Genomic DNA, 21,768 nt, shown 5'->3' on the forward strand with positions numbered 1-21,768 from the left:
ACAGGCTTCCGAAAGCGAGGGTGACGTGACGTCACAGCGATGCCCTCTCCCCTCACGCAATGACTGGCGCACCAACGCCATAAGCAGGCGTGCCCTTTCGCTGCATGCTCTGCTCTGTCGAGGTGTGCACGTGACGTAGCTTTGCAGCCAGTGGGAATTTAGGCGCGGCTTAGCTGCTACAGACGCCGACTTTCGTGCTCAATGGACAGTTTGATGCTTCCGCATTAAAAAAGGAACTTGCTAACTCGCGTTGAAAGTACCATTGTTGAAGGTATATGACTGGTCCCGTCAGTGGCAACCGTATACCAGAAAGTCACTTATTTCTTCATAATCATTGTGGGATTCAGTTCGTGTATACTGGCTGCGCGTACTTGCCGAGTTACTGTTACACAAGTAATTGCCTAAGGCACTTTCTTTGGTTCAAGATCAATCTGTGTGAGTGAAATGCCTCTGCCTGAAAAGAGCTTCTATCATTGTTTCTTTAAGAAACCTGTTATAGAAGTATCAATAAAATTACTTTACGTTACTAGATAAGTGCATACAACTTTCCACTACCGTTGCAGAAATTGCCTTTACTGCGAGCGATAGTCCTGAGTCAATCAGTTGTTTGCTTTTTTATTAAAGGTTGAATTTGCGCATTTCTGGCTCTGCTATAGACGTGTTTCCAATATATTCCAGAATATTCGTGAATTCCATATGTAGTCGTTTATTTCCGATGTACCATATAAGGCTGCCCCTTTGTACGGTGCTTAATCTAAGCACTGTGTATTCACTGTATTCAGCTTGAATTGTAGCACCGTTATCGGTTCATGTTAGTGTCATAAAACCTTATTCAAATGACAACCCTCACTTCAGTATTAAGTACTAGGCATTGACCTAAAACATACTCTTCGCTTTTCTATTTATTCTAGGCCTGCCTGTGTACGGTCTAACGTACGACTGACTCTATGTGCTCGAATTTCAGCTGCCGAGCTCACTTCCCGTTTTGGAAAGGGCTAATAATATCGCACCATCACCGTGAAACACGCCACAAATATTTACGATTTTCGCTTTTTATACGGTTTTGGCCACATGTGCAATACTACCGAGACGGTATTACTGATGCGATAGCATCAAATGGCCCATTGAGTGAAAAAGCCGGCGTCTGTAGCCTGTAGCAGCAAAACGGCACCCAAAACCGCATTGCCATTGGCTGCGACCTTGCGTCAGTAGCGCGCCTCGACGGTGCAGAGCGGGGGAAAGGGCACAGCTGTTGCTACTAAAGCCCCTCAAACTTCGTAAAGTAGCGGCACGCTTTGAAGAATGCCACCTCCTCTTCGCGCGCCCTGGCCGAGGCCGACGGCGCGTCGCTATTGGCCTATTAGCATCACGTGGGCCCTGGCGCCGGGCATCAGCGCCATTTTCGCTCGACAAGCGTCTACGGTATGGCGATGAGCGCATGTTGGCGCCGTTGCTACGCTCGAGCAGTGTAGGTGGCGCCACGGTCGAGGAGGGAGCGTGAAAGAGAGGAGAAACGAAGAGGGGTGAAGGTGGAGGAGGAGAGTGTCGCTGTAACGAAGTTTAAGGGGTTTTTGTTGCTACACTGGCAAGCCACGTGTTGCGTCAGGCGAGGCGGGCATCGCCGAGACGCCCCGTCAGCCTCGCTCTCACTCCCGGAAGCATGCGTTATCCGCACGTTCCTTGTCCACGCAATCTTTCGGCTGCGTTATGACTGTGCCTCAGTAAGTCCAAATCAAAGCGCGCCAAGCGTCTCAGCGTGCTCGCTCTCCCGCGATGAGTTCATAACTAGAAGGAATGCTAAGCGGCGTTTAATTGGACATGAATGCTTTTGCATTGACAACGCACAAGGAAAAGAAGTACTTAGGTGTCCTCGGTTTTTTATGGATGCGATGGCTCCCACTGCAGGCGAGCATTTCTCCTTTTTTTTTCTTGTTAAATTGCGTGCTATACCTCCCGACATTGTAGCTTCATTGTTCTTTATAGTTATGTCGCCAGGTACTTCGTACAACACGTATAATATACGTCATCTTAACGAAACGTCACTCATTTTTTTTTACGGAAATGGAAAGCCGGAGCAGCATAGCTTGGAGAATGATTAGCCGAAGCCAGGGGATGCTTGTATAGTATGGTCGAGCCGGAGAGGCAGCTGCTGAACGTATCTGTAAAAGATCAATAGTGATGCACCGTCACTCTCCGCTGAGAAAGTTTTGACCACGTTTCCTGTTTCAGCGTATGCCTTCGTACACGCGTGGTCGAAATTCAGGTATGGTGTGTTCGAAGAGTATGGCAGCATCTATGACGACAACAATCCTTTGACCTACTGCGCGCCTGACGGAAAGGTTGGTGGTAATCTTTTGATATAATTTGTGTGCACTTCGTTAAAGCTGATAAAATTAAACTCAATTCTTTTATATAGAGGTTCGACAACTTTTCTTAAGTCATTACTACACAAAGAGAACCACAACTATACGGGTACTTTCAGGGATTAACACTTGTCACTCAAGGCAGTCTCGTCGTGTAGTCTTTGCTGTGAAATCGAGGTTTAGTAAGCACAGGAACGGTGCATCGGAAAGGAGGTTCTAAAGGGTGAAATGCTCAAAATTCCCTGGAGCAAAGGCATTGAAGTGGGCAAATCGAAAGCATAGAAATTATTTTGCTTTGTTCTTTCTAATGCCCTGTTAATCTCTCTACCTAAACATGGTCGCTTCATGGAAAGGCGCTTGGAGTTGCCATGTGTATAACAGATGCCAACTAGGCTTACCTTATTGTAAACCCAAGCGTCTTACAGTGTCGAGCCACGTAATATCAGTACATTTTATGACAAAATATTCACGCTTGTGGCGGCTAGAATTTGCTTGGATAGCGTGGAGGTTGCTTCAAGATAGCTTACACAAGCTGGCGGAGACGCTGGCAGAGACGCTGGGCACAATGATTTGAGACTGGGGTACATTGTACTAGAATACGCAGGAACTAAGGCACACCGTTTGGGGCTGGAAAGTTGCTGGAGTTCGCTAGCGTTCAAACGGACTCCCACTGGTTCCATGTGCTTTGCACTTGTGTCAGTGTAAAATTCGGTGTAATAAAGAGGCCAGCACGGTGAAAAATAAAATGATTTATTCGGCGTCAGTACAGGCAGCAGTCCTTTCTCCTAAGAAACGATACATATTGAGGCTCCAAATGTGCGTTCCGTTTCATAGATGGCCATGAAGCTGCAGTTAGCTGCTCCATTACTTCATATATGAACGCATATCACACGTGTTTCCCGCGTACTTTTGACTTCGCAGAGAACATGGCGTTATTCAACGAGAATGCGTAAACGCTGCTAATGACTTTTTCTTTATGCTAGCGGCGATGGCGAGAACCACAATGCACGTAAACCTTTCTTGCTCGTTCTACATCTACGGTGTATTGCTCTCAACTGTTCCGTAGTGGCATTTTGGGAGACTGCAGGTTTCGACGCCACCGACAACTGCGAGTTGGAACGATACCGCGATGGTGACACGCGATAAAGAAGCCCGCCACAATAGTTCGAAAAGACGACACGCAATAGGTCAAGGGGCACCAATCCGCTGGAAAATAGCCATATACAGCTTCGCCATAAAGAAAAGTTTTCAGTGAACTAGAATGCTGTACATCGTCAATTATAATAAAGTGCATGTGGTGGTATGAAGGCAGCGCGTCTTTTTTTTTCGCAGCAGCTGTTCTGCGCTCCAGCAAATCGTGGGATACTGGGCGTCTAATCGAACGTGGCATTGAATACTGGGTCCCAGTGGAATTCAGCTTGGAAGTTGAAATATAGTTAGCACTTCATTCGCCAAATTTTTGACAGTGGGACATGTCCTGCGGAAAAAAAAGTTATTTCACACTGTATGTCGATGCCAGAAAAGGCACAGGATGAGGCATTAGTTGTTCTCTGGTGCTTGTGGTTAAATGTTGCAGGCGCCATTATTCGTCACTCTGTGAACTATAATAGATGCCGACATCACTTTGACGTTCCCGTCTGTATGCAAGTGCGCCATGGACATGATTGCTAAAACACCGAGATATATGGCCCCTTATGTACTGCAGTTGTTCTTTTAAAGCATCGCCATGCAATGTCAAATTGGCTGTTAGCCTAAATATATTTGTAAAAAAGAAAAAAAACAATTAGGCGTCTCTCCCTATTGCTTGTACTTTCTGAGGCAGACTCAAATGAGTATTTTGAAAATTCTCTGCTACATGTTCTTTCTATTCGTAGTGGTGGTCACGTGGTTCATTATATCTCAGCCACTGCACTCGTAGTCACTAATCCATGGTTGCTATCTATTTTGTATGAAGTTAATAAAAGCTGGTCATAGGCTGACAGTGCGAACAAAAACGAAACAGCGAGGTCCGTATGACTCACAAAATTGTCTGGTTTTGCACAAACTTAGAAACAGTGATAATTATAGCCGGCGCTTACATTAAGTGTAGTTCACCAAGACCCGTCTTTGGGATGCCGACATCAGCTAAGAAAAGCAATCACCGAGTATCTCGAACGAGCACCATCGTCCTGTTTGCACAGTTCATTTGTGGCAATACTTCATTTGTGGCAATACTTCATTTGTGACAATACAGTAAAGGTTGCCTTTATTTCCTTTAAAATTATGTAAAGTTGTCAATTTATTGCGGATAATAATCCATTCTAATGAGCGATTTCCCGAATATATTAAACACAAATGCCTCAGGGGACAGCTGAAGGAGATGAGAAAGAGCAGCTATGTGAAGTCAGTAGTAGTTTCGCAAGCTAATCATAAACATTGTGGCTTCCTTCAATGGGATTTAGAAATATAACGCAAGGGCTATAACCAAGAAATTACAGCTATGAAAGTAAGCCGAAAAATCAGCATACGTACGTTTTCTACTTTTTGAATGTTCTGCGTTGCCTCTATTACCTTGAAAGCAAGTGCACATTCGAACATAATTGTGCTGTTGCGAAATCTATGCTGTGCACCTGCACATTCAACTACTTGACAAATAACTCAAAAATGCACAGGATTACACACCCTCCACAAATTTTCCCGTGCCGCTTGCGCTTAAACTGTCCTAGACTGACGTTATTATTTTTATGTGTTCTTTTTTGCATTTCTTTGCAATGTGGTTTCTTTTAGTATATATGGCTACTGCGCCATAAATTTTATTTGTAAATGCTGTTCTTGGGCTGTTTACTGTATTATGTTGTTATACCAACAAGCTAGCAAAATCCAATTTCGCGAACTGTTACTCCTGCAATAAAACTAATTGTGTCTCAAACTTGCAACCGTGGTTTGCATTTGCGTCTGTCCAGGGCTTTGCCAAAAAAACTGATTTTCTCATTGTTCCGACGTTGCTATCACATTCTCTCGTTTATACAAAAAGCATACGACTCACATGTGGATTTGAGTAGTTTCCTTGTTCTGTCTTAGTGTGAGGTTTAGGCGATAAAGACACGTTCACATTGGTTAGATACGGCTCAAGCTTTGTGGATGTTTTTCTTTTGACTATCTGCCCTTTCTTTGGCATTCTTTCAGGTCATCTTGAACTCGTGTTCAAACGGAATTTTATTTAGCACTGAGGGAACATGTGAGATCCGAGAAAACTGCCAATTTAACGAGAACTGCAAAGTGATTATCTTTGAAGAAACTGACAACCCGGTTGATTCGTCCATTATGTTTATGCCTTACCTCAATAATGCAAGTATTCCTGTAATATTGGCCTGTCTTCGCATACGTGTCGTTCATTTCTACCACAGAATTCATTTACACATCAGTGCCTGCAGGAAATGCGACATTGTGGAAGAAGTCTTTTAAGCCTATTTTGTGCAAATAGAATTTCTTTTTTTGCCCTGCCGAGTTTTTCTTTTGCCACCAGCGGGTTGCATGGCGAAATTGTCTGCTCGTAATTCTGTCTTTTTATACCTGAGTAGTTGAACGAGTCTCACAATACTGAAGTATTAAAAAAAATGCTTTTTGGCTGAAATAAAAATTCGTTGCCGCTCAATACAAGAAGCAAAATATGTAAAAATTGGCAATATTTCGGGGCCATGTGTTGCGACAACCTGAACCACATATTTTGGTGTGTCGTTCTAATCTAATAAAAGCTCACTCTTATATTTACATTTTCTAATGGCGGTTAATTGAAGTTTTTTAGAGACTAAAGGAAGTCTGCAGAATGTCAACGACAACGTGAGTTGGGAGGCTTCGGAAGCATCTCGGACTCTTTACTTCGTATACTGCAATAATACGCTATAATACCTTGACTAGCGCTTTGAAGCATACCTCCTATTGCAAAACTTATTATGCAAAATTTATTCTCACACTAGTGATGAGCTTGAAGCGGAACTTTCATAGACGCGCTGCTAAAACCTGTTGTAGCTATTCTGTAAAACGCTATCCTCTTACGTTGTTGATTTATTGAACATGTTAAATCAAACGATCAATCAATCAGTAATTTATTCAGCTTGCCCACAACCAACCGTGATGCTTGAATGATCGCATACACGTTAGGTAAAAAGTGTAAAATCACGAAGGAATGTAAAAAAAAGGAATGAGAAAAGATAAACAAAAGAGCAGGACAACTGGACATAATGTGTACACATCAAATATGGACAAATATACCAACAACAAAGCACAGTGTATGTACAATAGCAAATGACTTGAATAATTGAATAAAATATGTTACAACAATGCCAACGTCGCAAAAAAAATGATAGGGACTGTATGGAAAGTGCGGAGTTCAGGAATATATATATATATATATATATATATATATATATATGTATATTTATATATATAAATATATATATATATATATATATATATATATATATATATATATATATATATATATATATATATATATATATATATATATATATATATATATATATATATATATTGTATTCTGTGGACAGCTGAGTGTGGACTATGACATGCAGGAACATGGAAATGTCTATAGTGTCTATAGCTCGGGGTGGAGAAGGATAATACAAAGGAGATGCAAAAAGAAAATGAAGGTCATCACAATATTATTGGCAGTGAGGTGGTAGCACGGAGATTAATCCAACAGTGATAAGAATATGTTACACGGCTGGTGTTTTAGTGAAATGGCCTATACGAATTTTTTATGACTCAGTTTGCAATACCCCAGTTAGGCTTAAAGGCGCCATTCCGTCGTTCGCACAACCAACACTTGTTGAAGTTATGGAAGACACATTGCCGCAAACAACTTGCAAAGAAATGAATTTTTATGATAGTCCGCAAGCAGAACCTACGTACATAGCGTTTAGCCGAAAGAGAACAATGAAGGTTGTAACAAGGAGTGCGTGAATATCTTTTAATCGCAAAGACCTCACACAGAAACTGGAGAATAATAAAATGTGACACTCGATGTTTCACGAGAGAAAGTTGCATCTATGGTCTAAGCAGCATTGAACGTGGGGTTAATGATATTACACCATTCTTAAGAAGAAAATTCACACTGAAGGGCGAGACAAGCACCAGCAATGTAAATTTTCATAAGAATCATCGTACAAAAGAAATAAAATCTCAGAAAGTGGAAGAAACCCTATTTAAAAAAAAATTACAAGTGGCCTTAATACTGTGCCTTGAGACGTGCCGCTAGCTGCGTTAAACAAAGACGTTTCGCAAATTACCTTAATATAACATTAGCTGTCGATAAGATAGCGGCGCAAAAGTACGGCAGCTGAAAATTTTATGCTAAAATATATTAACTTAAGCAGAAGCATGAACTGAAATGTCTGAAGCTTTACTGGGTCACAGTAAATGGTATCAATTTGCTCTCTTTGATCTACCGGCGAGGAGATTTGCGTCTTGAAACTTGCGAGATTTTTATTAGTCTGTGACTTAAGTAGGGATATAAAGGAAGTATATAATTTTGCTTTATGCCTCTTTATTGATAACATTCCATGTTATGTTCTCGGTCTGATTTTCGCGATATATTTCAAACAGAGCCAACATTTCCTTTCATAAGCTATGCAAATTTGAATTCTTTTTGATATTTGTGAATTTTTAGAGGTATTATTACACGCTCTAATAAGGCGTCTGCTCTTACATTACAGATAAGTAATTTTTGCGAAGGCAAGACTGGTAGCCACCCACACAACCGTTTTGCACCGAACATGCATAACAAGATGTGCGGTGGTGCTTCAACTTGGGAAGTCATCAGCAGGAATGATGACTTCAAACAGTACGTGGAATCTGTTTTTTGATAAACTGAAAGCTTTCTGCTTGTACACCTTCCTCGCCATTTTAAGGCAGTCGACGTCTCTTTTCTCCCTGCTAGCTCATCCTGAAAGACATGGGTACTAGTTGATGAACTTGCAGAGCAAGTAAAATAACTTAAGTAATTTAAGCTTGAAGGCTACTTCAGGTGAAGTAATGAATGATAAGAAACTAACCTCGCACTGTGAAAGAATAAGACCAGTAGTGTGTTCTTTTATGGAGTCCTGTTCATGTCGGTATGAATTTAAAAAAAAAATGTATGAATGTCTCTCCTGAGCCATAAAATTCCTTTCTGGAATAATTTCAACTTCTTTAATGTACGACTTTTACAATATTCTATGTCGAAGTGTAAAACAGTGTTGCACTCTGCCGGCATAAGAATGCGAGAAGCAGATGTGACTGCAAATCAACGGATCTCTTGTACACGTTTGGCGCTATGTGCACTTTTGGCAGAGGCTGCACAATGTGTAGGTGACAGAACTTCGTTTTTCTAAGCTCAGGAAGAAAATTGTTGCTATGATGCAGAACGCAGCCATAAATGTTCGAAATATGTTTTCCAACTTTCCTTTATAAATTTGGGACACGATTATTTCACAAGAGCTATTTATTCTAGCAAACTGGGCCCAGCTTGAGCACTATCACTCACAGAATATTTTTAGTGCCGTTAAGCTGCGACACAGCGTAGAGCGCACTTTATTTTTCGGCTAATGAGAATACCATTTACAATAAATATGACGAATTCGCAGATGTTCATTTATAAGCACGAATTGGTTAGCCATGAATATACAGTTCTGGTTAACATTGGGCGCCTGTTCTGCAGTACATCAGTTACATATTGTTGAGGTAATTAGTTTATGCGTCCGGCCGTCCATAAACAGAAAGCACATGCAGCATATTTTCGCCAGGTTTCTAGCGACTAAACATCGTACGTCGTTGCATAATTTTAGCACCATATCAATGTTGTGCATCTTGACCCGAATTCAAATGTTAACAGTTGATACGATCAGCATGAGTTCATATGAAAAAAAAAGAATAAAAAAACGCCACTTAGGCAGAAAAAATAGACAGCCTGCCAAGAGAGTTCTCATAATCTTTGGAAGTTATACACTCAAAGAAATTAATGTGAAATTGCAAAAAGCACACAAACGTTCTATCTATCTATACTACAAAAATGTATTTCAGTGGAAGAAATATATATCATTTTTTAAGGTGTGACTTCTTTCTGTGTAACGGCAAAGACAGAATTTTCTTGGTTTTGACAAGATGGGTTTGCAAATGGAATGTGAAAAATTTCTCCTTACTCCAATTATTGCGCTAATGAACATTTTATTATTCTGTTTATGGCACATAATTCACTCCACAGATTGTAGCTAATAGTGTGCTAGGTATATCGGCTTAGAACGAATTCTGAGGACGGCATCGCTTTCGATATATGCTCATCAAACTTATGTATGAAGTGAGTGAGTGAGTGAGTGAGTGAGTGAGTGAGTGAGTGAGTGAGTGAGTGAGTGAGTGAGTGAGTGAGTGAGTGAGTGAGTGAGTGAGTGAGTGAGTGAGTGAGTGAGTGAGTGAGTGAGTGAGTGAGTGAGTGAGTGAGTGAGTGAGTGAGTGAGTGAGTGAGTGAGTGAGTGAGTGAGTGAGTGAGTGAGTGAGTGAGTGAGTGAGTGAGTGAGTGAGTGAGTGAGTGAGTGAGTGAGTGAGTGAGTGAGTGAGTGAGTGAGTGAGTGAGTGAGTGAGTGAGTGAGTGAGTGAGTGAGTGAGTGAGTGAGTGAGTGAGTGAGTGAGTGAGTGAGTGAGTGAGTGAGTGAGTGAGTGAGTGAGTGAGTGAGTAAAATAAAGTAAGCAATTAAGCAAGAAAGAAAGATTTCGCCTTGCACTAGCTGCCTGGTTAGCTAAGATGGTAGAGCGGCTGCCTGGAAAAGCGGTTGTTCCGGGTTCGAGTCCCGGACCAGGACGAATTTTTCTTCAACCGCGAGACTTTTCTTTCGAGAAACCCGTATGGGTTTCCTTCGTAGGAACACCTATTAATGGGTGGATGTCTGATTTTCCTTCACTAATTGCTTCCCTTCACCTTGCGGGTTTCCGCAGAACTATTACGTCAAGCTCTTGCCTTCGCTGCGAGTTATCGACAAATTTGACTTCGCCTTACGATCTCCTAGCCGCCTGGTGGTTAGCGCTGATGGTAGAGCGGCTGCTCCGGAAAGGCGGGTGATCCCTTGTTCGAGTCCCAGACCCGGACGAATTTTTCTTTAGCTGCGAGGCTTGTCTTTCGAGGAGCGCGTATGGGTTTCCTTTGTAGCAATAGCTAAGAAATGGTGGATGGCCGATTTTACCTGCATTAGTTACTACTCTCCACCTTGCGGGTTTTCGTAAAACTATTACATCAAAAAGGGTAATGATTTTGATTCTGAAGCTGTGCACCGCGCATATCATTCTGAGTGCAACTTTGCGATTACCAATGTTTTCTTGTATTTGCGTTACTTGGTTAGCTTGATTTGCTTATGCTTGCTTTCCTTGCGATGATTTCCAATATGCACAATGTCCTTCCTGGAAAATTGGCCTGATACAGCTGCAGGAAATTGGAAATAAACAAACAAAATGCGAAAGCAACTCTGGTGTACAAATGTCCTAGACGTAGCCATGACACCGTAAAGAGCATTAACCTTCCAGTTCTTGTATTGCGCATAAGCATTTAATCACCTCACGCGATTAATGCACAGGACCGCGAACGCCGCTCTTTGCCATTGCTGTTGCGCTTCTGCTTAGGAACATTACGTAGAGCATGGGTCTCGAAACTACGATCCGTATTCAGCCCGTGTCCGACGTGGTCCTTCCAGTAACGGCTGAACCGCAGGCAGGCCGTTCATCTCTGTAAAGGCTCCGCTGCGTATCCGCCTGATAGGGCGTCTTCTCCGCAAAACCTCGCGCTAACTTTTTTTGTCCTGGGAGCTGGTTTTCCTGCAGTTACAAGATCACGCCACCTTGTCCTACCAAGAGGCAGCACACTACGACGCTGATGCGACCATCGCGGGAGGAGCATCGATTAGCTGGTCCAATCCACTACGTCAGAAGATGTGCCGAAGCGTTCGCAACTTCGCCCAGGCTCACTGGGAATGGCAGCATGCGCACGAGACGCTGTTAATGCTTCGGGCAGAGCAATCTCGAAGCCTTGCTGGCCCATTCATTATGTTTACCTAATTCATGTTTTTTTAGCCAATGATGCAGCAAATTAAAAAAAAAATCTATTCGCCTACTTTGAAAACCAAATTTGCTCCTTTTTACAGATTGTTTTGGCCGTTTGGAACAACAATGTTACTTCCCTTGAAACCCCCTAGATGTGACGCAGGTATGCTTTCTGATGAGAAATGAGCGCATTATTCGCAATTATTGCGACCTACATGTTTCACACGTAGCCGTAAGCTAACAAATCATAACATGCAGAGAACCGCCCATCCTTTCAAAACAACTGTACGGTAATTGTGATCAATCTGAACTCATTAATGGGACAGTAGCTTTGAGGTTAACAAAAAAAGATAATTTTGAGAAGTGAAGGACCACCGAACGAACAGTGGAAGAAAAAATGTTAGGCGTAACATAAGGAGACAGAGCGACAGTGACCATGCATTACAGAGAAAAGGGGTTAGCTGATATTCTAGATAACGTTAGAACAATGCGAAGGTGAAGCGCTGTCGAAGATGGCAATCAGAAAATTCGTGTGCATATATGATGGAATAAGCTGGCGCAAGAGAGGAGTAATATAAATATTCTTGGGGGAGGCCTTCGTCCTGCAGTGGCCATAAAGGCTTGTGTTTACGTGTTCCAAAATAAAATTGATTGCTAGCAAGCTATGTTAACTCTCTAGTAAACAATATCTGATGATTAAATTGTTAAGTATTGCAGGATTGGAGAATTGCAATGACATAATGAATAAACACCACTCCTCCTCCTCTACTACTGCGGGGTTTCAGGTGAAAGTGGGCCATGAAAACTGAGAGCTGGGTTGTTGATGTGGTTCCATCTTAACGAAGAAGTTCGAAAAAAAGAAAACACAGATGCGAAAGAGAGAACGACAAACACGGGCATGTTTGCCGTTCTCTCTTTCTCGTCTACGTCTTTCTCGCGCACTTTTTCCTTCAGAAAGTAGGCCAGCAGCGCCGGCTTTCTCCTCGACTCGCAGTGAACTGCTGTCAAATTTGAAGGAAAATATTACATGTTACGTTTGATCGGAGTAGGAGCAGCGCAGCGGCGACAGTCTAGGCACAGCACGGACTCCGAGCTCGAGCGGCATTCACGAGCAAAAACGCTGAAGAGGACGACCCACTAGAAAGCGCTGGAGAGGACGACCCGCCATATCGTTCCAATCCCTCTCTCCAGTTACACTCGGGAACTAAAATTAAGCTACCCGGCGACCTAAGAACTTGTTACTATGAGCGGGTCATAGAAGGTCTTGAGGCGGTCGACGTTCACAATGTCTCGTCCACGATGGTGCATGTCCGAAGTGGGTTAAACGGGCTCGATCACGTAGCTGATCACCAGAGATGTGCGTTCGATGACGCGGTAGGGGCATTTCATCCTTGGTTGCAGTAGTTTCGACGACAGCCCAGGTGCACTGGAAGGGACGTAGAGGAACACAAGCGATGCGGGAAGGAACGTGGGCGCAGAAGCGGGGTCACCGCGAACGCTCTTCTGGCGCTCTTGGTCATTTGAAGTAAAGGTCGGTGCGAGATCGCGACACTCTTCGGCATGTCTGGCTGTGGTAGAAATAGACGCACACTCATATGCATCCGGCTTGTACGGAAGAATTGTGTCGATTGTGGGCGACTGGTGCCGGTCGTACAATAAGAAAGAGAGTGAAAAGCCAGTGGTGCTCAGAGTGGCAGTGTTGTAGGCCTAGGTTGCGAAGGGGAGAATGGCATCCCAGTCTGTTTGGTCAGAGGCTTCCTACATTGCGAGCATGATGAGAAACGCATGGTGAAAGCATTCTGTGAGGCCATTGGTCTGCGGATGGTAAGCAGTAGTTGTGTGGTGCACAACGTGGCACACTTTGAGGATGGCTTCGACTACTTCCGACAAGAAGACCCGTCCGCGATCGCTGAGCAACTACTGTGGTGGACCATGATGCAGTATCAATCGGCGAAGCAGGAAAGAGTCCACATGGCGCGCTGTAGCCGCTGGCAGGGCGGCTGTTTCGGCGTATCACGTGAGGTGGTCAACCGCCACGATGGCCCAGCGGTTACCAGCAGATGGCAGGGGAAGGGGCTCATACAAATCGATGCCGACGCGCCCGGACAGCCAGATAGGTCAAAGTTACGGTTGCAGACGAGCTGGAGCGAGGCGCGGTGACGATTTCCGGCGCTGACAATCGGGGCACGAGTGAACAAACTTATGAGCGTAGCCGTACATCCCACACCAGCAGTACCGCTGTAGAATGCTCTGGCAAGTTTCGAATACGCCTGAGGGTGCACACTGAATCAGAGTGAAATCACGCGTATATTTGAGAACGCAGACTGCGGGGTACGACTAGCAACCACTGGCGGCCATCGGCGGTGAAATTGTGTGGGTGGAGTAGGTCGTCGCGAATGGCGAAATGATGGACTTGACGACGCAATGCGCGAGTGGTACGTTGTGCCGATGAATGAGAGAGCAAGCCTAGCAGCGAGGCGATCCGGTGGTCCTTGCGCTGTGCGGAAGCGATGGTGCAAAGGTCGATGGAAGAAACGGCGGCCTGAGATACGGAGCAGTGGGCGTTGTCGTCGGGCAAGGGAGAGCGCGAGAGGGCGTCGGCGTCAGAGTGCTGGCGGCCGCTCCGGTAGAGCACGAAAATGTCCTAGTCCTGCTACGGTGTCCTGCAGGCGAAGTGCCCAACGGGCAAGTCGGCCTGAGGGGTCCTTCGGGGACGACAACCAACAAAGTGCGCGGTGATCTGTGACGGCGTTAAATGGGCGGCCATGCAACTGTGTCCGGAACTTAGTAAGAGCCCAGATGATCGCCAAACATTCTTTTCCCAGTATGGTGTAGTCACTCTCGGCTTTCGTTTGCGTGCGACTTCCATAAACAACATCGTATTCAGAAAATTCGTTTCTGCGCTGCACAAGCACTGCACCGAGGCCATCACCACTGGCATGAGGGTGCACCTCTGAAGGGCCGTCTGGTCGTAGTGACTCAGAATTGGAGGTGACGTCAGCAAACGGTGCGGACGTGGGAACGCGTCGTCGCCCTTTGATGACCATGAAGTGACGGGCCCGTTGCTTCCAAGGAGCTTCGTAGTCCAGCAATTTTTATTTAGTTTTTCAATGTCCATCCCACGACACCATCGTTTCTAGCCAATCCGGGCCCCCGGCCAGAAGGTTTGGAGACCCCTGACGTAGATCGTGGTCTTTGTACAAGAATTATTCACATTTAGGTTATTGTGGAGTTTCTAGACTCCGATCATGCACTCACCCAAGTACCAAACACTGTTTTCTGCTACGCATTCATGCAATGCACTACGCGTTGTCTCGCTTCGTCCACATTTCAAGCCTGGATTGCTTGGCAGAATGTGCCATCTGGAGAGTGGATGGGGCTCAATTCTGACTCAATTTTTCCTTAGTGATGCCATCTGTCTTTTCCCGCATTTCCTGTTTTTTCTTTCTTTTTCACCCAGTGAATTTACAGCCAAAAAATACCTAATCTTTAATCGTCGACAACTCTTGAAATTTTTTATCCCCTCAGCATTTCTTGAACGCACGCTTCAAGAAAGTTTCAACCCGATATTTCCTGTGAAATGCAATAATTAGAATCTGCAAAAAATAAAACCTTTGCGTTAAAATCACGCCAAGAGGCGACTTCTAATGTGTTTTCTTAGCCAGTAATCAGTCAATATGTAATTATGTAGCCAGGGTACTTTACATTATGTACACTGCAAGAAAGCGAATTGTTGCTTCGGTAAAGAATTATGTGGAACACACTAGTAGTCGGGATAATACGTTCATGTAAGGCAAAAGCTGAACATGTTTTGTTAGCTCATACTGCTCTGCAATGTGAACTTAACGAGGTTTTCATATAACGCAGAAGCTTCATATTTTACGCTGCAATGAACTTCAAATTCAGTTCTCTTTTTAGACTGGCACGAGGGCGCTTCCTTGACAATGTCGATGATGTTCTGTGCGTATACACGTTTCTAATTGCAAATACCAGTAGTCGGATGAAAATATGGAAATAGACACTGGCAGAATATTATTTGTACTGCTGCTTCGATGAGGGGCGGAAATAAAGGTTGCCTACTGCTATACTACCATTCTCCAACACAACGATTCACAACGATTATCCAACTACTGCCACAATCGCCGAGCGCAAATGAAGAAGTAGAAAAAAAAAGAACTGCTTAACGAAGTTATCTGAAATACAATCTCATCGTAGTAAAAATTGCGCACAGCTGCCAAAATACTGTTGAAAAAAATGGTTCCTACGCGCTAAAACCGCGATTTTATCATGAGGCATGCCATAGAGGGGGGCTCGGGATTAATTTTCACCACCAGGGGATCTTTAACATGCCTTCAATGCACAGCACACGGGCGTTCTTGCATTTCGCCCCCCATCGAAATGCGCCCGACGCGGCCGGGATGCGATTCCCTTCCCTCGTGCTTAGCAGCGCAGCATCATAGCCGCTAAGCCACGACGGCGGGTCAAAATGCTGCTTACGAAGTGGGCGGGCATGAATGTAATATGGTGTGCAAGGACGCCACCTTTATAGACTTGCAGTTCCATAGGCTAGTCGAATGTTTCTGCTCTTCAGGGTACAAAAAAGGCATAAACTATGCCCTCGTTGTTCCTCGTACTATCTCTCTACACCTGTCTTCGCACGTGCCTTTTTAGTAAGTGACAAGCTCTCAACTTTGTATTCAGGCTGCCCCCACCCAACATGTCCAAACGCATCCAGGTGGATTTTGAAGAAGTTCAGCAAAAACGTAAAACGATCCAGCGAATTGTTTTTGCCCTGGACGTTTCCGTTAGCATGTCGGTAAGTGTTTTCTGCTTCTTGCGCTGTTTGTTATTACTAACCTTCCGCAACATTCCCCCACATTTGAAATTCTGGCCTGGAATAAGTTGTAAACGATTACTGAGCATTCTTTGCAAATTACTGAATACCCAGCGCATTAACCAGCTCAAATAGACAAGTTTCTTCTGCCATCTTGTTTTTTAAGTACATTTATTAAACAGGTTTTGTAACAAATGTCATAAATCGCTGCACAGGGCAGTAAACTATCATGCTATTAACGGAGCCAACAGTATTTTAAAGGTTATCGCAGAAGCATTTAGGCAGGCAAATGAGCAGTATTCAACGAGCAGGCTCAAGGTACAGCGTTCCGACAGTCACCTACCGTATGGTATGTTCTGAGTGCAATATTCGTGGTGAGCCGTAGCCACTTGATCTTGCCTTGAAATTAAAGCCAAGAGCAGCGGCGATGCCTATAGTACTGCAGAATATTGCGCTCCAACAGAAAAGAAAAAAAGAATTGTTCATCCCTTTCTACACCCACTCCCGCTCTGACCGAAAGCTCTGAAATAATATTAAGCTCCTGAAAGGGGAAGATAATGTTATCCACTCGAATGTAACACGAATATTAAGCTCCTGGAGGATGACGGAAACACTTGGCTGTACTGTGTTGCACGGCGTAGAAGAATGTATCAACGGACGGCACATACTATTCAAGAGCCTATAAATGGAAGACGTCAAAATAAGACACCTTCCTCAACAACACATATTGCTTAGTCATACGAATGACCTCCCAGAATCTCTCTACAGTCTGCACTATAAATAGTCTCCCGCGACTAAACAACACTATATAAAATCAACCTATAAACTCGCGACTCAAACAACCCGCGACTTAAACAACTAGGCGGCGGACTCCTGATTCATAAGAATATAGCTGGGAACATGCAGGAATTCTATAGCATTAACGAGAGGGTGGCAGGTATTGTTGTGAAACTTAATAAGAGGCACAAAATGAAGATTGTACAGGTCTACGCCCCTACATCCAGTCATGATGACCAGGAAGTCGAAAGCTTCTATGAAGACGTGGAATCGGCGATGGGTAGAGTGCAAACTAAATACACTATACTAATGGGCGACTTTAATGCCAATGTAGGCAAGAAGCAGGCTGGAGAAAAAGCAGTGGGGGAATATGGCATAGGCACTAGGAATATCAGGGGGGGAGTTAATAGTAGAGTTTGCGGAACAGAATAATATGAGGATAATGAATACCTTCTTCCGCAAGCGGGATAGCCGAAAGTAGACGTGGAGGAGCCCGAACGGCGAGACTAGAAATGAAATAGACTTCATACTCTGCGCTAACCCTGGCATCATACAAGATGTGGACGTGCTCGGCAAGGTGCGCTGCAGTGACCACAGGATGGTAAGAACTCGAATTAGCCTAGACCTCAGGAGAGAACGGAAAAAACTGGTACATAAGAAGCCGATCAATGAGTTAGCAGTAAGAGGAAAAATAGAAGAACTCCAGATCAAGCTACAGAATAGGTATTCGGCTTTAACTCAGGAAGAGGACCTTAGTGTTGAAGCAATGAACGACAATCTTGTGGGCATCATTAAGGAGTGTGCAATGGAAGTCGGTGGTAACTCCGTTAGGCAGGATACCAGTAAACTATCGCAGGAAACGAAAGATCTGATAAAGAAACGCCAATGTATGAAAGCCTCTAACCCTACAGCTAGAATAGAACTGGCAGAACTTTCGAAGTTAATCAACAAGCGTAAGACAGCTGACATAAGGAAATATAATATGGATAGAATTGAACATGCTCTCAGGAACGGAGGAAGCCTAAAAACAGTGAAGAAGAAACTAGCAATTGGCAAGAATCAGATGTATGCGTTAAGAGACAAAGCCGGCAATATCATTACTAATATGGATGAGATAGTACAAGTGGCTGAGGAGTTCTATAGAGATTTTTACAGTACCAGTGGCACCCACGACGATAATGAAAGAAAAAATAGTCTAGACGAATTCGAAATCCCACAGCTAACGCTAGAAGAAGTAAAGAAAGCCTTGGGAGATATGCAAAGGGGGAAGGCAGCTGGGGAGGATCAGATAACAACAGATTTGTTGAAGGATGGTGGGCAGATTGTTCTACAGAAACTGGCCACCCTGTATACGCAATGCCTCATAACGTCAAGCGTACCGGAATCTTGGAAAAACGCTAACATAATCCTTATCCATAAGAAAGGGGACGCCAAAGACTTGAAAAATTATAGACCGCTAAGCTTACTGTCCGTTGCCTACAAACTATTTACTAAGGTAATCGCAAATAGAATCAGGAACACCTTAGACTTCTGTCAAGCAAAAGACCAGGCAGGATTCCGTAAAGGCTAATCAACAATGGATCATATTCACAGTATCAATCAGGTGATAGAGAAATGTGCGGAATATAACCAACCCTTATATGTAGCTATCATTGATTACGAGAAAGCATTTGATTCTGTCGGAACCTCAGCAGTCATGGAGGCATTACGGAATCAGGGTGTAGACCAGCCGTATGTAAAAATACTGAAAGATATCTATAGCGGCTCCACAGCTACCGTAGTCCTCTATAAAGAAAGCAACAAAATCCCAATAAAGAAAGGCGTCAGGCAGGGCGATACGATCTCTCCAATGCTATTCACAGCGTGTTTACAGGAGGTATTCAGAGACCTGGATTGGGAAGAAATGGGGATAAAAATTAATGGAGAATACCTTAGTAACTTGCGATTTGCTGATGATATTGCCTTGCTTAGTAACTCAGGGGACCAACTGCAATGCATGCTCGCTGATCTGGAGAGGCAAAGCAGAAGGGTGGGTCTAAAAATTAATCTGCAGAAAACTAAAGTAATGTTTAACAGTCTCGGAAGAGAACAGCAGTTTACGATAGGTAGCGAGGCACTGGAAGTGGTAAGGGAATACATCTACTTAGGGCAGGTAGTGACCACGGATCCGGATCATGAGACTGAAATAACCAGGAGAATAAGAATGGGCTGGGGTGCGTTTGGCAGGCATTCTCAAATCATGAACAGCAGGTTGCCACTATCCCTCAAAAGGAAAGTGTATAATAGCAGTGCCTTACCAGTACGCACCTATGGGGCAGAAACCTGGAGGCTAACGAAAAGGGTTCTACTCAAGTTGAGGACGACGCAATGAGCTATGGAAAGAAGAATGTAGGTGTAACGTTAAGGGATAAGAAAAGAGCAGATTGGGTGAGGGAACAAACGCGAGTTAATGACATCTTAGTTGAAATCAAGAAAAATAAATCGGCATGGGCAGGACATCTGATGAGGAGGGAAGATAACCGATGGTCATTTAGGGGTTACGGACTGGATTCCAAGGGAAGGGATGCGTAGCAGGGGACGGCAGAAAGTTAGGTGGGCGGAAGAGATTAAGAAGTTTGCAGGGACGGCATGGCTACAATTAGTGCATGACCGGCGTTGTTGGAAAAATATGGGAGAGGCCTTTGCCCTGCAGTGGGCGTAACCAGGCTGCTGATGAAGATCATGATTTAAACAACACCAGTCAGAACCTTGCCCCTTCAGACACAGCTATCACCAAATGGGGCGTCCGTGCCTACTGTCTCACCGCGCGTGCAGCCAGCGGCGGAGCGTGAACAAACTGAACCGCATTATAACATAGGCTGTCCACTGTCGCGGACAGCCAACCTTTTATGGGAACACTCCCTGGCACGCGCATACCTCTGCGAGCCCCAACCCATGGATCAGTCCGGGTTCTAGCTTTGATGTCCCCGTTGCCACTTTGGTGTCCTGGAGGCGCCTCCAATAATGCGAAATATGGCACGTTGTTTTAATTAGTAAAAAACACGATTGAATAAATATAATTGCGTCAAGCCACCAACTTGCGATGCTAAGTTCAGCACTACGACGCCCCATGACTTCTGCCGGCACGCCTAGGGACAAGGGCATACAACACGCGCTAAGAAACTCCACCGTATTGCCTAGGCAGAGTCGTATATTAAGGAAGCAAAAATCTCATTTCCTCTTTCGCACCCGCTCTTAATCGCGCATGGGAGCGAACGTCCATCGTCTCCGCAATTGCCACACCCCGCTGTACCTACCACAGCAATTGGAAATACGCGTCCGGGTTCTCTTGCTCCCACGTTTGCCAGCGCACGTTACATGCAGTATGTATACGCCGTATGGATATTAAGCGGCCGCTTCTCCTTAAGCAAAACGGCATCAAGGCATTTAACACGCCATAGTGATGTGAATATACGTTAAAAGCCTATTACATTTTGTGTTTGTCTTGTTCTCTATTCGAACATTGGAAATGGTGCATGAAGTACGTGGCCTCAGAATGCCCACTGCGCCAGTATCGGAGGCAGCCCTTGGGCCCATACTGTTTTCCTCAACATGGTGAGGTGAAGGCCTGACCGATTATTTAAGCACATACTATATTAGTACAAAGCCTCTAAAAAGATGTGCCAGTGGTACTAATACTTTTCTTGACGTGGTAGGGGCGGGGCGAATATCCACAGCCTGTTTCAAATATTTGATTGAATAACTCGATATTATATAGTAATAAAACTTTACTAATAAAACGGGCCCCTCGGCTAACCCCCTTTCTTCTCTATATAATCTAGATCGTTTTGTTGGAAATTGAATTGAAAATATAAATGGTTACGGTTCGGAATATCAGGGAGTCGTTTCAGAGGACGTCGCAGGGGAGGGTTCTGAGATTATTTCTGCCATCCTTGGGGCGTTACATGCACATAAATGACGCTCAACGTTCTTTTTTTCACTCGGTACCCATCAGATTGCATCAATGCTCGCGCGCGTAATGCGCATGCATGCTAAAGAGACTGTCTACCGTTTTTCAAGGAGCTTCTATTTTGTAGCACAATAGAAATCCTCCCACTTGAAGTGTCTCAATGTGCAGTGTTTTCTGCGGTAAGCGAGTAGAAAGTTTTATAATAGAATTTTTGTATCTGCATAGTTTCCCCTTAAAAGTTTGTGCGAATGGCGGCGATAGTAATCAGTGGACGCGGTGGCAATCTCATAGACCACGTGTCGATGCATTACTCCAATCACCGTGGCTCCATTCATTTTCACAAACGGTGCAACTTTTCAACATGCCCTAACATGAAACATCAAAGGAATACCTCTCTCGTGTTAAGTCAGCAGGAACAGATTAAATTCAAGTTCAGGCAATTGATACAGTTTTGCATCTAAGTAAGATAACTCTTCCTGCGCAACTTTTTGGTTACGTGACGGTGCAGAGTTTCTATACACTTTTTCACTGTCGAGCGACGTCACATGCACGTGATGCTTGCACCACTTTCACAGCCAAATTAAAGATAATTTTTTAATGAGATACAAGCATGCTCGTATCCGTCTATATTACACACAATCTTCTTTATTCTCACTACAATCCAAACACCTGTTCCGAGTGCCACAGTTTGTTTAAATGATCTCTAGAATTCAGCGGCCTGGAATTGTACCAACTACACCGTCTCCTTCTCTGGAAGAAGTCGCTGGTACGATTCCTAGAGCCCC

The 21,768-nt window shown here is 44.1% G+C and overlaps 1 protein-coding gene across 5 annotated transcripts in view; it reads left to right on the forward strand.

Moving 5' to 3' along the window:
* LOC135897121 (calcium-activated chloride channel regulator 1-like) overlaps positions 1 to 21,768 on the forward strand; it is a 115,509-nt gene that overhangs the window by 15,746 nt on the left and 77,995 nt on the right. For all 5 annotated transcript variants that reach the window (XR_011515259.1, XM_070540871.1, XM_070540874.1 and 2 more), the window contains exons 4-6: positions 2,230 to 2,339; positions 8,078 to 8,205; positions 16,125 to 16,239. Coding sequence is in view for 4 of the 5 variants with exons in the window: in XM_070540871.1 (XP_070396972.1) it covers positions 2,230 to 2,339; positions 8,078 to 8,205; positions 16,125 to 16,239 (353 nt within the window). In the remaining variant the exon portion in view is untranslated. The remainder of the gene's footprint in view (positions 1 to 2,229; positions 2,340 to 8,077; positions 8,206 to 16,124; positions 16,240 to 21,768) is intronic.

Source organism: Dermacentor albipictus, chromosome 6 (assembly GCF_038994185.2).
Source record: "Dermacentor albipictus isolate Rhodes 1998 colony chromosome 6, USDA_Dalb.pri_finalv2, whole genome shotgun sequence".
NCBI lineage: Eukaryota > Metazoa > Arthropoda > Arachnida > Ixodida > Ixodidae > Dermacentor > Dermacentor albipictus.